Here is a 15,398-nt window from a genome sequence, read left to right on the forward strand (position 1 = left end):
GATCTGTTCCAACCTCCCTGCTCTAGCAGGGTCATCCCAGAGCACATGGCCCGGGATGGCATCCAAATGGTTCTGGAGTATCTCCAGTGGGGAAGGCTCTCTGGGCAACCCGTTCCAGTGCCCGGTCACTGCACAGTGAAGCTCTCTCTCATGTTCAGGTAGAACTATGTCTGCACCAATTTCCCTATTATCCCTCGTCCTCCTGCTTGGTACCACCGGGAACAGCCCGGCTCCATCCTCCTGGCACCCTCTCCCCCATTTAAATACTCATATACATGGATGAAGAAAGGTCCATCAGGAAAGAGAGCGGGATGAGCAGCTTTGAGCCGTGAGGTGGGATAGCTCGTTTGGCTTTGGGTTTGTGGGGTAAAGCTGACGGATGAGTCCAGGTAAGAGCCCGCCCGAGAGCCGACTGCCAGCAGCCAGCAACGGCGGGGCTACACCCCGAGGTGCTTCGCTGCATCCCGGCAGCACAAACAGCAGGACGGGGGGACAGAGCAGGACAGGGGGACGGAGCGGGACAAGGGGACGGAGCGGGACAAGGGGACGGAGCGGGAGGGGACGAGGAGCTCGACCCCCTCCCCCCCCGGGGTACTCCATTGGTACAGCCCAGCCCGGCTCTCCCCCGCCCCGCCGAGCAATGGAACCTCCCGCGCGCGAGCAGTTTAAATTCGAGCTCCTCCCCAGCAACTGCCTGGGGCACGCGCGCGGGGGCGTCACGGGCCGCGCTGCTCTCAGCCCCGGTCCACCCCCGCTCCCGTTCCGCTCCCGTTCCGCTCCCGCTGCATCTCCGCTTCCAGCCCCGCTCCCGCAGCGCTCCCCCCCATTCCGCCCCCCGCCCCAAAACGCCTCGCCGCCGCCGTGCGCACGCGCGGCCGCGCCCGCCGCTCTTCCCGCCGTGCACGCGCGCCCCTCCCCTCTCCCCTCCCGGCGTGGGCGGCGCGCGCGCGGCCGCGCGCCTCCGGCGGGGCGGGGGCGGTGCCGCGCGCGCAGCAGCCTCAGGGCCGGCGGCGGGAGCGGCGGCCCCGGAGCGCGGCCTCGCTCCGCCCGTCCGCAGCGCCGCTGCCCCCGCTCCGCGCTCCCCCGGCCCGGCCTCCCCTCTCGGCCCTGAGCCGAGCCCGGCGCGCGGTACCCGCGACGCCGCCGCGCCCCAGGTGAGGGAGCGGGGGAAGCAGAGAGCGAGCGGGGAGCGCTCGGTCCCCCTCCCTCCTCAGCGCCGCCCCGCCGCCGAGCCCCGCCGCTCCCTGCCTCGCTTCTCCCGGCGGAGCCGCACAGCCCCGCGCCAAGATGGGCTGCACGCTGAGCGCCGAGGACAAGGCGGCGGTGGAGAGGAGCAAGATGATCGACAGGAACCTGCGGGAGGACGGCGAGAAGGCGGCCAGGGAGGTCAAGCTGCTCCTCTTAGGTAAGGGATGCCGTGAGGGGAGGCTGCTCTTGAGGCGGCCGCTGCCCGGAGCTCCCTCGCCTGCCGAGGGTACGGTTTCATAGGAAGCCTCCGGGCTGGGCGGGGGGCGGTGCTGCCCTCGGACCCCGGGGTGCGTGCTGGGGGCCCCTCAGAGGTTTTGGGGCAGCAGCGTCCTGGAGCAGGTGGAGCCTCGGCTGCTGGAAGGATTAGAGGCAGCGCCCGGGGAAGCGGCGCGGCGTGGGCTGCCCGGGCCCTGGCTTTCATAGGAACGGGATAACGCCTGAAACTTCTGACCTGCAGTCTCTGTTCCTCTGATGAAAGGAAGGAAACCTTACGTTGGGGGGATATTTGCTCTTCATGTTTTCTTGTAGACCCGAACAACTCCTGAACTGTTGCTGCAGCGTAAAGTATAAAAAAGTGTCAAAAGAAGGCAAAGCACCATTTAACTTTTGGGTGGGGTTTTTTTTTCGTTTTGGTTTTTTTTTTTTTTATTTATTTTTTTTTTTTGGAACAGTTTCTGGGATCTTACAACGGGAAATACCAGCTTGATGGAGCTACTTACGTGTGTAATATGACTTACTGTCATCGTGTGTTCTTCTTCTTGAAACTTGCCTTTTTGTGTATTTTAAGATATTCTTGTGTGTAAAGAAAAGGTTATTTTTAAAATTACAAGAAAATAGGAAGTGAGAATTTTAAATAGAGTACATTTGTTAAGGATTAAAACTACTGGAGGTTGGAGACAACTGAGTGCTGCAAGATTTGCATTGAATTAATGTTGTAGGAAGTTTCGCAGTATGTTCTGTATAGCTAAACCAGACTGGATCTAATAGCCAGTTAAAATAGCTGCTGAGTTGCAGCTTCTCTCTCAGAGGTGCCGTTTCAGGCAAACTTTTTAAGTGATGCACAATATCTCACTCTCCTTGACATTGATTTTGCTCTCCCGTAGTGCTCTACAAACGTAGTAGACCTCTTAACTTTGTGTTGCTAAATTCTAAGATGGCTCCAGAAAGGGACAAAAAATTTATTGTAGATGAAGAAATGAAACAAATCCAGAATGGGAAAAACAAAGATCCTAAAATAACTTTCTAGATTTAAAATTTAACTTGCGAGGTAAGCCAGAAACAAAAGCTCGAATTGTTCTCCAGGAATTGGAAGTGGAAGCCTATTGGTGGAAACCTAAATCTGCTCAGTTTTGGGCTGGTACTGTGCCTAGTCCTGAACATCGTTGGAATCCTCAGATTATTTGTGGAAAGCTTTTCCTGTATGTGATAATAGCAATGCTGCAGATGTTGTTGCCTTTTTAAAAAGTGGCAAAGTAAAACTTTGTGTCATCTGGCGAGGAATTTGAAATTAATTTTCAGTTTCTTGCTGTTCTGTATGGAACTTGTAGTGCCTGTAGTTTGGTACTTGTTTTCCTATTTTTATCATAATTCTTGGCTACGGATGACATCTGTTTAAAGATGCTTTAAACTTAAGAATGGATTTTGTCACTATTTTAATGCTCTTACGTACTAAGTCCTATGTTATGAGCTTAATTTTTATAAATTCTCTGTTTCTGATGCTGGAAAGCCTTTCTGCTGGGCTCTCAGGAGAGCTAAGAGCATGGAACAAATGGTCAAATTGCATGTGGGTTCTCAGGGTGCCCTGAGCAGCAGTTCTCTTGGGTTAGCATTTCCCTTTCCCCTGCTAAAAAGAGGTGTGAAGGCTGGCAGCCTGGCTTCTCCTGGGACCAGTGCTGGGATTATTGTTTTAACAATGATTGCCTAAATGTTTAGTGAACTCTGGATGAGCCTTTGTGCATGCACCCATGGATATTTATTTCACATGTTTTGGAATGAAAGTTTTTTGCCTTCCTCTTCCTTGCAAGTCTGTCAGGTGTCTTGAATGTGATGTGAATGCTTTATCTGGTGGCAAAAGTATTTAAAGTTATTTCCACTAGAGTCACTTTCTTCTCACCACTCACTTTCCCAATTGCTTGTTCAGCCCACATGTCATAGTTTATCATCCACTTGGTTGTACTCCTACATCTATTTATGGGTTTGTTCTGCTAAAAAGGTACTGAAATAAAAGGAAAAGTAAAAATTGTGGTCTGCTGCCAGGCAAATGCAATGAGCGAGTGGCAGCTGAAACAACCTTATTTATGTAAAAAAAGGTCATGTAACTGTATACCTATTATTATTATTATAGTTGACCCATTAAATTGGATTTATTCCAGCATATATAAAAAATCTATTTTTGCCTGGTGATTAGAGAATCCTACTGAAGTTTGAGCTAGAATGCTCAATTGAGGGGAGATGTGTTCATAAAATTAATCGATTTCTAGACTGGAAACTTAATTTACTCCATCATGTGCTTTTCTAAGTTTTTTTTTTTTCTAAAACAGGAAATTGTAGGGATTCAGTTGAGAGAGATGTGACATTGCTGTACCTGAACCCTCACTGTGAACAAAATCACTGATACCTGTTAAGTTTCTATTTTGTTGTCCTGTCTCTAGGAATAAGCAGATATATTTAATCTACCCAAAATACTATTGAACTGGATTGTCTGAGTTTTTTGTCATATATGTAAATTGGTTCATCACTTCCTAAAATTTTGAATGCAGGTATTAGGAATAAAAATACTGGATTCTAAACATTATTCATGTATAGCTATTTTAACCTTGTGATTCTGTGCACTTCAATGTGCTATCCCCAGGAGCAGCAGAGCCTTTCCTGGAAAATTTCTGAGAACCATCATTCTTAGAAGTAAGCTGAATTTGACCTTGTAGTTGGTAAGCCAGATGGAAAATACTTGTTTATACATGGGATTTGATGATTTTATCTTTTAAAACCAGTACATAAACAAGCTTATTTACTTTAATGCTATTTTCAATCAATGTTTAACTTAAATTTCATGAGACCTGAACAAAAAATATAAGTGCAATGTAGTATTTTGGCTAAAAGTTCAACTTACAAAAGTATATACTTTTTGTTAAGCAGTTTATTTGTGACAAGTTGACAGTTCCTAAACTTCTATGTCCTAATTTAAGTAATATTTTCTTCTCTTGTATTTTCTTTTTTTTTTTTAACAGATAAACTCATATACTTAGTGTAAGATTTTTAAAAAGCAGTTTGGATTTTGGCTGACTTCCAGGAAGAGAAAGTAGTAGATCCAAGTTGTTTTTTACTTTCTTCCAGGAAGAGAAAGTAGTAGATTCAAGTTGGTTTTTTTCTTCCATGGTTCCTCATCTTAACTTGTAATATTCAACAAATAAAAGTTCTAGTGATGCTGGCAGAATGAATGTAATTCTACTCATGTTGGGAGGTGGTGATTGAGTGGCCAGTCTGTGGGCTGCATTAATAGACATGTGATCCTGGTCAGGTGTGCATCCCCAAGCACATTTCTGTTGAATTAGCTGGAACACATAAGACTGAATTTATGCCAACTACAGGAGAATGGGCAGTACCTCATTTAGTAGAATGCCTTCTGGTATGAGGTTAAACTCATCAGGTTGTATTAATACATTCAAATTGGCACCATGAGTTTATAGGATTAACACTTTGTCTTTTGAATTATCACATCCTTCACCTAGCATAGCAAATTTGCTGTTGAGATTCTTTGTATCTTGGATGAAAAAGTCAATAGATATGTCCTAAACATTCTTCAGAGTGGGTTCTGGGATCCAGGAAGTCACAGCTGTCATTGTGTGTCTCCTTTCTGGATAATCACAGTTGTAGATGTAAGTTCAGTGGATACCTTCGTCCTCATGACTAGCAGAGCCACTTTTCTGTTCCTGAATAGATCCTTGTGATTCATACTGGAGTGTGTGCATGTCATGTTCTTAAAGATAAGTGACATTTAGCAGGCAGTGCTGCATTTAATCTTTTCCATTGCAGCTTCCTGATCCTTAAGATGGTAACTAGAACAATTCTATTTCATTTTCTAGTTCTTCACATCTCTGGCATCTTTTTCTGTCTCCTTTTCTTTTGTTCCAGACCTGTATTTTTCTGTCTGCTCAGCCAAACTGACTCCTGCTGCATACTCATCTTTTCAGCAGTGTGATCCTCACAGTGCTCGGCAGTACCTGGTTTCTTCCATACCCCGTTGCACATTGGACTGAAAAAATGCGTTTACTTTGCTTGTACCATTACTTTTCTTGCCTTTCCTCCATAAAATTACTTTTCCACACTTGCAGACAAGAAAGACTTTAGGAATCTGAACTTGAGACCTCTCAAAAAAGCCTTATTCTCACAAACAAGTATTGCACATTTCAGAGTTGTTGACCTTGTCTTTGTAAATTATGCCAGCCTAGTCTAAAACATTTCTAACAAAGTATTTCCTGTCATGCCTTCAGAGATAAGATCTACAGATGCTTATGAAGTACCCCTTATTTAAAAGCGGATTTCTGACACCTGAGTGTTTCATGTTTGGGTTTGTTTTTCTGCTTGTTGGTGTTGTCTGTGTTAGTGTGAACACCCCTGCCCCCTCCCGCCCCCCATTCCTGCCTGCCTCCTTAGGTTTAGCAGGAACTCTGAACTAGGTGCTCTCTTGCATTTTCATATGGTACAATGGGACTCTGCCAATCAGGATGTTACTTATGTGGAGTGACTAGATTCTCGTAGTGTGATAATCCCCCTTGCTTTTGCGAAATGAGGCTCAGGGATGTGCAGAAAGCTTACCCATTTAGTTATGGTTGTGTTTGTACTACTGCAGTGTGAGTTCTTTTATGCTTGTCTCCATCTATTTGAATGTTGGTGTAAAAGTTCACAACATCATAATATCGGTCGTTAATATGCATAGACTTCAGTACAAATTATCTTTATTGATTTCAGGTCTTCTGTTGCATTATTATATTTCTTCTTTCTGGAAGTTACTTTATAAAATCACTGTTTATGATTATATCATGATTTTAGTTCTTTAGCATTCTTAAGACAAAATTTACTTCAGTACCTATTGTTTTAGAAAGGGTTAAAGAGAAACTGCATTATGTGCTATCTTGTGATACCAGCAGTGGTATACTTTTATAAAATCTTGATTAAAAAGTCTAGTTATGTATACATAAAAATTGTACCAGATAGTAAGGATTTTTTAAAATATTTTAAGAGTTAGAAAGCATTTTAAGCTTGAGAAATTGTTTTTTCAACTTTTCATTCAAAAACAGTGTAAAGTTGCTGCTGGTTGTTCTTTTCTTTCTGAATTGGAAGCTCTAGTAAGGTACTTCTTGATAAGCTGTCCACTCCTAGCAGCAGGGGTACTTCAAGGCCACTCATAAATTTTGTAATAAGCTATGATGTAATTAGTGTCTTACTTTTTTCTGCAGCACAGTTTATTGTATCATCATTATCATATATGACAGTTTATTCTGTCCTGTGGATTATATTACCAAAGTTGTTGTGTATTTCAGCTAGCCCCCTTTGTGAAGTTATTTTTAACTCACATCAGAACTAGACTTTACAGTGCAGCTCCCAGCATAGTTGTGTTGGCACAAATTAAACTTGGAGTTTTGTGCTGTGGTTAGGCTGTAGTGATTTATATCCTCATACTGCCAAAGTGGGTTGTTCTTTTGCTGCCACTTTTACCCTTTAGTTGTTTTGGTACTCTGAGAAGGAATAATTAAGTAGCCAGCACATCTGAAAGTCTGGCCAAATAATTTGAAACCAAGCCATGAGTCTGGCTCAGAGGGCATAAAATTCTGAAGTCAAGTCAGTTTTGCTGTTCAGCTGATGGATGTCTGCAGCATTTCCTGTACCGTGCTATCTGGCAAATGTGGTACAGCAAAACTGGATGTAGAAGATAGGTATTTAAGATGTTCTGTTAGGTGTGAGGTTGCTTTTTTTTTTTTTTTTTTTTTTTTTATTGCCATGGAAACACTGAAATAAAGATCTTAACTGGCTTGATAATTTGCTATTAAAAGTTTGCGGGTTTTTTTCCCAAGACATGTATAGGAGAACCTGTATTAATAAAAACTTCCAATTCTGAATCTTAGTCATTGTCCAGCTTTTACTTAAGTTTGCTGTTCTGTTTATTTGCCTTGTTTGCTCAGTGCCCTACTGTTACTTCAGGCTTTGTGTAAATTACACAATTATTCTGTAAATGGAATGTGGTTGGCTTTACCTGAGAGATTCTGTATCTGCAAAGTATTGAAGTTGGTAAGGTATATAGAGTTGAACTTTGGATTTTTCTCACTCAAACCTTTTCACTCCTAGAAGTCCAGTTTTTTTAAGTGAATTAATATAGTGACATTTCTGAGTGGAAGGATAACTAAGGTTTTGAAATGAGACTATTAGGACAAAAATAAACTGGTTTTGCTGGGACACTTGTGTACCAGGACTGTATGCCTCTTCAATAAGAGATTTGAACTCTTAATGCTAAACATTCTTGACCATTAAGTAGGGGCAGACAAGATAAAACAAGATTTCTTAATATGGATGGGAAGTAAAGGATTTTTTAGACTAACTACCCATATTTATGTCTGCTTATAGTACTTTTACAGTACAGGTGTAAGAAGTATTAGAGTTGGGGTTTTGGAAGACACTTCCCATCATCACAGCTTTACCAGAGTTTGCAAAGCTATGGAGCCGCATGTATCACCTCGAGTCACAGATGCCCATATGCACCAATTTTGACTCTGTTTCATTTTGGTTCAACTGCTGACCACCCCTTCCTTTGAAACATATTTCTGGGGTTTTTTTTAAGTTACTTTTGGTATAATTCTTTCAGCATCTAAGCTGATGGGGCTAATTGACATAAAACAGTTAAGAACCAATTCTTTAAATAAGAGAATTGTTAAATATGTGATAAGCAAGTAAATTCTTGTTAAATATTTGATAGGCAAGTAAATTGGTTTTCTGGCTTTGGTAATTGAAGGGTCATTGAAGCTTTAAATAAGACCACCTCTTGAATGTTTTGGTAACAACTTGTTAATCAAGTTGCTGTGTTGACATATAGATGTATGCTTACGTGAGTACTCAGTATTTATACTTACCAATACATGTAAACGTCAATATTGTATGTACCTATAAAATTGATACTAAAATTAGAAATTTTTTTTTTGTGAAGCAACTTATTTAAAGGAATCAACACCATTCATATATACTGTGCTTCAACTTCTGAAATAGACTGTACCTCATTACTTTTTCAAATATTCTAATTAGAAATGTAGTGTTGCCTTTGTAGTGAGTAATATACTTGGCAAAGGTACTTGATTAAATCTTTAGTGAAATATAACAATATCTGGGCAACCAGAATGGATGGGAAGTCTTAACAATCATTGCTCTAAGCAATTGTTTTTATAGAAGTAATCAATGTACTGTAATGAAAATTCCTGTTGAAACTGTGAAGTGGGTTTATAATTAATAGTCTAGAATTTAATATGACCTGTTTCTTGAATTGAATTTACTGGTACAATCAAATGGCTATCTGTAATTTCATCTTCCTTTTGATAAGTTGATAAAATAATTTTTTGCATATGACTTTGAGTTTTTTACATGGATGAAGCTGTTGTAGTTGTTTGAATCATACTACAAGTTTTTTTATTGATCGCTGTTGTAAGGACATTCTGAATCTCTGGGGGTTTTAAATAGTTTCCAATAAAACTAAAGAGGTTCTTGCCTACTTTCTAAATCTGTATTGGAATGCTGGAAATAAGCAGTGGATGTTGTCTTACAAGCAGCAGTGCTATTCTTGAAGCTCTGCTTTGCTAAAAAGGAAAGTGCTCTTGCAGCATCTTGCTGAATAGCTTTGCCCTCTCCCTGTCACTTTTAAATGTTTAATTCAGTTTTTTTGCTGGTTGAGTAGTCAAACTGGCTGTCCTGATTAGACTTAGTTTGCTGCTAGAGTGGTCAATTCAACTGGTATTTCATAATGGTCTGAGGAGGACCTGACTAAAAGTATAATGAGGAGCAGAAATGTGTGCTGGAAATGCAGAGTAGCAGGTGGAGGGGAAAATGGATGCAGAATAGGATGCTTTCAATTGCTGTATTTGTGTCACAATTCACATTAGAATTGGATTAGGAATAATGTGAAATTTACAGGACCCACAAGGTCCAGTTGGTACACATGTTAAACTCTATTCAAAACCCACTTTTTTAAGACTTCTTTGCTACAATGGGAGATAGAGACAGCCCCCATTAAGGAATGTGCTGATTGCCAGTTAGAGGTAGGAGTTTCTTTCCATTCCAAATCCAGGGAGCATCAGATCTGTGCTTCATGCTCTTCTATTTTGTGGTTGTAGGCTTGACTTGGAAGAATCCTCTTCTACTTAGCGCTTCTTGGTGAAGAATGCAAGGTGGTAGTGGGCAAGAAGTGAAGAAGTAGTGGTAGTGAAGAACTTCCAGCCCAGTTTCCAAACAGTAGAGAAGAGAATGGAGGCAACAGTAAAGTCATAGTAATATTAAAATAGAATACAGTGTGAATGCAGTATTGGAATGCAATTTTAAAACTTGCTATTACTAGAGATATGGGTCTTGTAATAAACAAATTAGGAGTAAACCAGACAATTGTTTCTGAGTATTTATAGATTTTATTTAAAGAAATGTTATTTTGAATCTTGTTGATTTCATGTCTGCTAGTAATGTTCTATACAGTAATAATAAGTTGAAAGTGAAATAAGTTGTGAAGTCTCACTGAAGTGCTGACTGTATTTGTGATGCATTACATTTTTCTTGAAGCCTTTTGAAAGTGGATTTCTCAGCTTTATGCATATCCTTAATAAATCTGGTAAACTCTTGGCAAAACAGTTATATTCTTTCTAAAGCATATAAATGCTTAAGCATAAAGCTCTTAAATCATTGACTTGGATCCCTTCTAATATGCTTTTGGGCTGCAGTGTTGGCTAACAAAAGCTGTTATCTAATTTCTAGATGAGGGTCTATATATATTATTTTCTTTATCTGCTGTTCTGGAACATAGAAGTGTTTGGGGTTAGGTTAGATCAGCCTTGATTACATACTTGTTTGAAGCCCAACGCCTGTTTATGTAGGTGTTGGTCTTTGTCTTTGCTTCTGGGATAATTGGGTGCAACTGTGTCTTGGAGGGGGTTGAAATTTTTATATACTTCAAAGCTGTCTTAGTTTAATATGAGACCGGTTAAATACAAATTCTGTTTAAACAACAACAGAACTCCAAAAGAGCTGTATTTTAAAAGTACTTTTCACCCTACATCAGGGCAGTTTTGTGTGCAAAATGCGTGTGCATATAACAAAAATTAAGATGGACTATGCTCCCAAGTTTTCTTTCTTGCTTTAAAAACAAATAGGAGTTATGAAAACATTTATATTTGAAAGAAATTATTCACTGATATCTAGGATATTTTTGCATTTTAATCTGTCCCTTAAAGTCCATCCAAGTTCTAGTGGAGTTGGTGACACTGAAGTGAATTTAGGTCAACTATCAATATGCTTATTCTCTTTATTTTTGTAGATCTTAGTCCTTGAGCTCCAGGATGAAAAACTCTTAAGTTAGGTGGGGATGAATACTGAAAATTTACATGAACTGAAGTTTATTGCTTTGTTTCTACAATAATGGGACAGTTTTTAGTGTAATTGCATTATCCCTGGTATAAACTGTGACAGTACCCATTTATCACATTTGCAACGAATGCCTTGGTGTTATGTAACAAGTTGAACTTTGAATAAAATCAGCTGAGATTTACATGAGAGATATTTTTTCCTGTTTTGCTAGAAATGCACACAGTTTTCTCATTGTCCCAACTCTGTGAAGTTGCATAGTTATGAGGTAGCTGGGAGAGTAGGTTCTGTCAAAACTGTAGATAGACCAACAGTAGTGTTGTTTTGAATTGGAAGTGGGGCCTGCAATGACAGTATGTTATTCCAAGTTCTTTTGTTGTATCTCTCTGTCAGAACAACCTCCATAGAGTATGCCTTTGTTGCAGAGGAGAATTTTTTATAAAGCATTTTTGGTTGTGATTAATGATAGCCTGCTTAGTAAGTTTGCTCTGGTGTCTCTGAACCTGCCATCTTTGCACACCGTATTTATAGCATGGTGCACTGTAAAAGGCCATGAAGGCCAGCCACACTGGGGAGAGCAATGTCAAGGCACTGTGGATTTTTGGAAGGTTTATTAGATGTGTATTTGAAAGTCTGGATCAGGATGCTGTACTCTGTGACAGGAATTGATGGTAACTCTCTTGATGGACATTGTAAGAGTAAAGGACTTGGTTCTTTCTGTTGGAGCAGTCAGCATTTATCTCCTAGATTGGCTTACATACAGCAACCACTGAAGCTCATGTTCAAGAAAGTCTTTACTCATATTCTTTCATACCATGATTTTAAATTAGGTAGTAATTGTTTCTGAGCATACTACTTCGTATGGAAGAAGAAAGCCCCCTGATATTTTTTTTAAGTGGGAAATTGAAATCTTACTTCAGTTTTGTAGAGCAGACATAGTTTATTGCTATATTGAAGTTCCATTCAAAATACAAACAAGTATTTGGGCTTTGAATTTTGAAGAGATTTCCAAGCATTTTAGATAACAGTTGTGTGAATGCTGGCCTTTGATACATTTAAGTAGCCAACTGCAAATCTTACCAAGCCGGTGTCAGTATTGACATCTTAGATAAACCTGAAGCCACAAATGTTTAGCTGCTGGTGATATGCCATGTAGTTGTCAGGCAGCAAATGTGATTACCAAGTGGTTTTCACCACCAAAGGTGCATTAGCACGTGTATTTAATTTCTGGCATAAGTGAGAAGTTTATTTCTAAGCCTTTGATTCTCAGCTTGTTATGGTTTTGCTGGGTTTGGCACTTTGCACGAAGGAAGTTAGGCCTCTGTCTTAAGTGAAGGAAAAACTACAACGGCACTGTCACTGTCTAAGGCAGTGGTACTGGTGTTTAAGAGATCTCCTGTACATTTTGAGCAGATACATCTTTTTAAAGTAGCTTCAATTCCAGCATACCATGTTTCCTTTTGAATGTTTCACAAAGTTTCTGAAATATGACACTTGGCATTGTACTGGTGCTCTCCTTTAGTGTGATGACTCCCCAGTGCAGTTATAAGTGATGCGCATAATGATAAAAGGGTTCCTACTATGTAGCAGCAGCTAGTAATTTGAAACAGCTAAGGAATATAGAAATGTTTTTGAGGAGCTGGGTAGAATTTGTATTCAAAACTGCATGCATTTAATTTTGTGTGGTACATAAAATTGCATGTAATTTCTGCTAGGTGTTTGCTTATTACATTATTAAATTCTAAGCAAAAAGAACACTTCATAACACTTTGTCATAAAAAGATATGAAGCACTAATTGAAGTTTGCAAGTAGCTCAAAACTCAATTCATACTTCTAAAGATGTGAATAGACATTACCTTAAGGTTTGCAAAATGGGAGTCTGTGCCCTCCTTGTTTCACTATAAGATTTATTTTTAGAATTCATTGGGTTCCAGGGGTTATATTGAATGTAAACCCATATTCTCTCCTTGTTGTTTCAATACTAAACTAATTAACACTGTCTTTATCACTTGCTTATGTGTTTGCTCTAGTAACAATCTAAACCAGTCTAGTAACAGAGCAGTCTATTAGATCTCTAGACCTGAATAAACATACAGGATGCTACCATGAGTTTATACTTTTATTTCTTCTTGAGATTACATTTTACTTTAACAATTTTCTAAAATTATGTTTCATGTATAATAGATTGACTCTTTTATTGTATACAGTTGATTTCAAACATCTAATAAGAGCAATACTGAAGACCTAGGAAATAAATAGTTAGTTGTAATTAATTTTTTATTTCTTAGGGAATTTACAAAAGTGACAGTGGGATATGGGTGTAAATGGTATTGCTTCTGTAGGAATAAGCATGCAGCTACTGAAACTGTGAGAATTATCTCAGTTCTTTTATCTGAGTCAGTGCCATAATTTTAGAATCTGTCACTTTGGTTTAGATCAGTGATGTAATCTGGGATTCACTCTATTACTACATGGCTAATTTACTGAAATATTTTCTAATCATACAGATTCTTAACTCACTGAAAGATTCTGGGCATGTTCAAATTACAGTAGCTGTGGAAATTCCAAGACTAATGCCACCTTTGAAGTAATGAGTACTATCTACCTTTGATTGACTGTATGAAAAGAGTTGGGAAGGGAAAAAGAGACCTAAACTGTGAGGGCTAGCAGCTGCCCCAGAATAAATGGTGGTAGGTAACTGTTACTGTTAGGTGACTTCAAAAATGGGGAGTAGACAAAATAAGAAAATTTGGGCAGAGCAGTGTGGGTTTGGAGAATGTTTCATTTGGTGTTCAACCTGTCCAGAGTGTGTTGTAGCTAAGTTTCCACTGTGGGTTTCTTGTACTAGCATTGATGTATTTGAGAATAGTAACACTGATTAGCAGTTTGCATTCTAATTTTAATCTCATGTCTGATGATGTGTCATGAAGTGATAAATTTAAGAGATTAGACTTCCAAGCTACAAAGCCACGTGATTTTGTATGAGATTACTGACCCCAGAGCAGAAAGAGTAGAAATCACTGGGTTATTTAGCTTGTGCTGTGACCAGTGGCAGCTGAGAAACAGGCACCATTCAGCTTGTGCTTTGTACTGTAAAATTCAAGTGTCTGACAGAATTGGATAGGAAAGTTGTGGAGAGAGAACTTTGCAGTACCTGAATCCAAAAATTTACAAGTCTGTGTATTTTATTTTAAATTTCACACGTGTCTTTATTCTTAAGCCAATCTGGTCTAAGTGTCTTATTCTACAGGCTGAAAAGCTGGCAAACATTGTTGAAAGTTTTAAATTAATTACTCTTGTCCATACTTGAACTCTCTCCTGGCAACATACAAGGCAAGGCTGTTCTACTTTTTTGTGGGTTCTGCTCCTTAGTCTGACTTATTTAGTGTTATTTCAAAGCTGGCCCAATTTTTCTCTTTAGTTTTTATCTAACACTTCAGTTTTTTTAATTTAGTCTGCATTTTTTTTTCCTGTATTTTTTAGTATTATGAGGACTATGTTTATTCTATAAGAAATGGTTGTACTTGAGAGTTGATTTTGTCCAAAGAGGGATACTGTGAATTTGAAGTTTGCCTTGCTTTTTACTTTGGTTTCTTCAGTAACCGATTAGCAATGTGTCACAAATGTTACTGTTAAGATCTCAGCCTTTCCTTTTGCTACACGGGTGCATAAAACATTTGTTCCAGATATTAGTAGTTCTGGAATGCTTCCTATGTAGGCAGTGTGTGGGATAATAAGTCATGAGGTATTCTAAGTAGTTTAAAGTAACATTTTTTGCTTACCTGTTAATTTTAATCAAATTATTAAATGTTTAGATTACTTTTAAACACAGATTTGCTGCATTTGGAAAGAATATTCAATTTAAGATGGTGTTTGCTACGATTTCATAGCAATGAGTCATAGGGTGATAAAATCATTTAGGTTTAGAAAAGAAACTTAAGATTGAATCCAACCCAGTCTTTTTAATTTGTTTTAAATTTCTTTTTGGAATTGACCAATTCACAGCTTGGAGAATCAAATAATGCTTTAGCTGTTTCTTAAATTTATTTGAGCTCTGCTTGTCTTTCTTGGTTCCTTCAAGGGGAAGATTCATTGAGACTGATCTGTTAAATGGTTTTTTGATTGTTTGTGTTTTTTTTAACATGAAGATGCTTTGATTTTTTTTTTTTCTGTTTCCAAAGTAGAGAACTGGCCTTGAAAGAAAAATCATAATATGAGTGTAATCGCTCTTCTTTAGCTGAGTGTCAGCTTCCCCATACTGCAGGTGGTGTGGTAGGGTTGGTCACAGGCCTGGGTTTACGTGCTGGCTCTGAACTCATGGAGTGCTGTCAGAATTCATGCTGGATCCAGGCACATACTGCTTTGGATAGCACAGTACTAGCTGGGAAATAATGACTTGTGAAGGTAGAGCCTGAGCATTAAACTTTGATGCAGATGACCCTTCAGATTATAGTAGGATTTATGGGGATAATGTGAGATTTTGCTACTTAAGTTGCTTGTGCTTTGCTCCCATACTTTGGCAGTCTGCATAATGAAACATAAGTAT

At 39.6% G+C, this 15,398-nt stretch overlaps 1 protein-coding gene across 2 annotated transcripts in view; it reads left to right on the forward strand.

Annotated features, from left to right (window-relative positions):
• The first annotated feature begins 970 nt into the window (after positions 1–970).
• Positions 971–15,398, forward strand: part of LOC110469766 (guanine nucleotide-binding protein G(i) subunit alpha-1) — a 33,405-nt gene continuing 18,977 nt past the window's right edge. For both annotated transcript variants that reach the window (XM_021528835.4, XM_085568372.1), the window contains exon 1: positions 971–1,405. In XM_021528835.4, coding sequence (XP_021384510.1) covers positions 1,288–1,405 — 118 coding nt within the window. In that variant the 5' untranslated portion in view covers positions 971–1,287. The remainder of the gene's footprint in view (positions 1,406–15,398) is intronic.

This window comes from Lonchura striata, chromosome 1A (genome assembly GCF_050655825.1).
Source record: "Lonchura striata isolate lonStrDom1 chromosome 1A, ASM5065582v1, whole genome shotgun sequence".
NCBI lineage: Eukaryota > Metazoa > Chordata > Aves > Passeriformes > Estrildidae > Lonchura > Lonchura striata.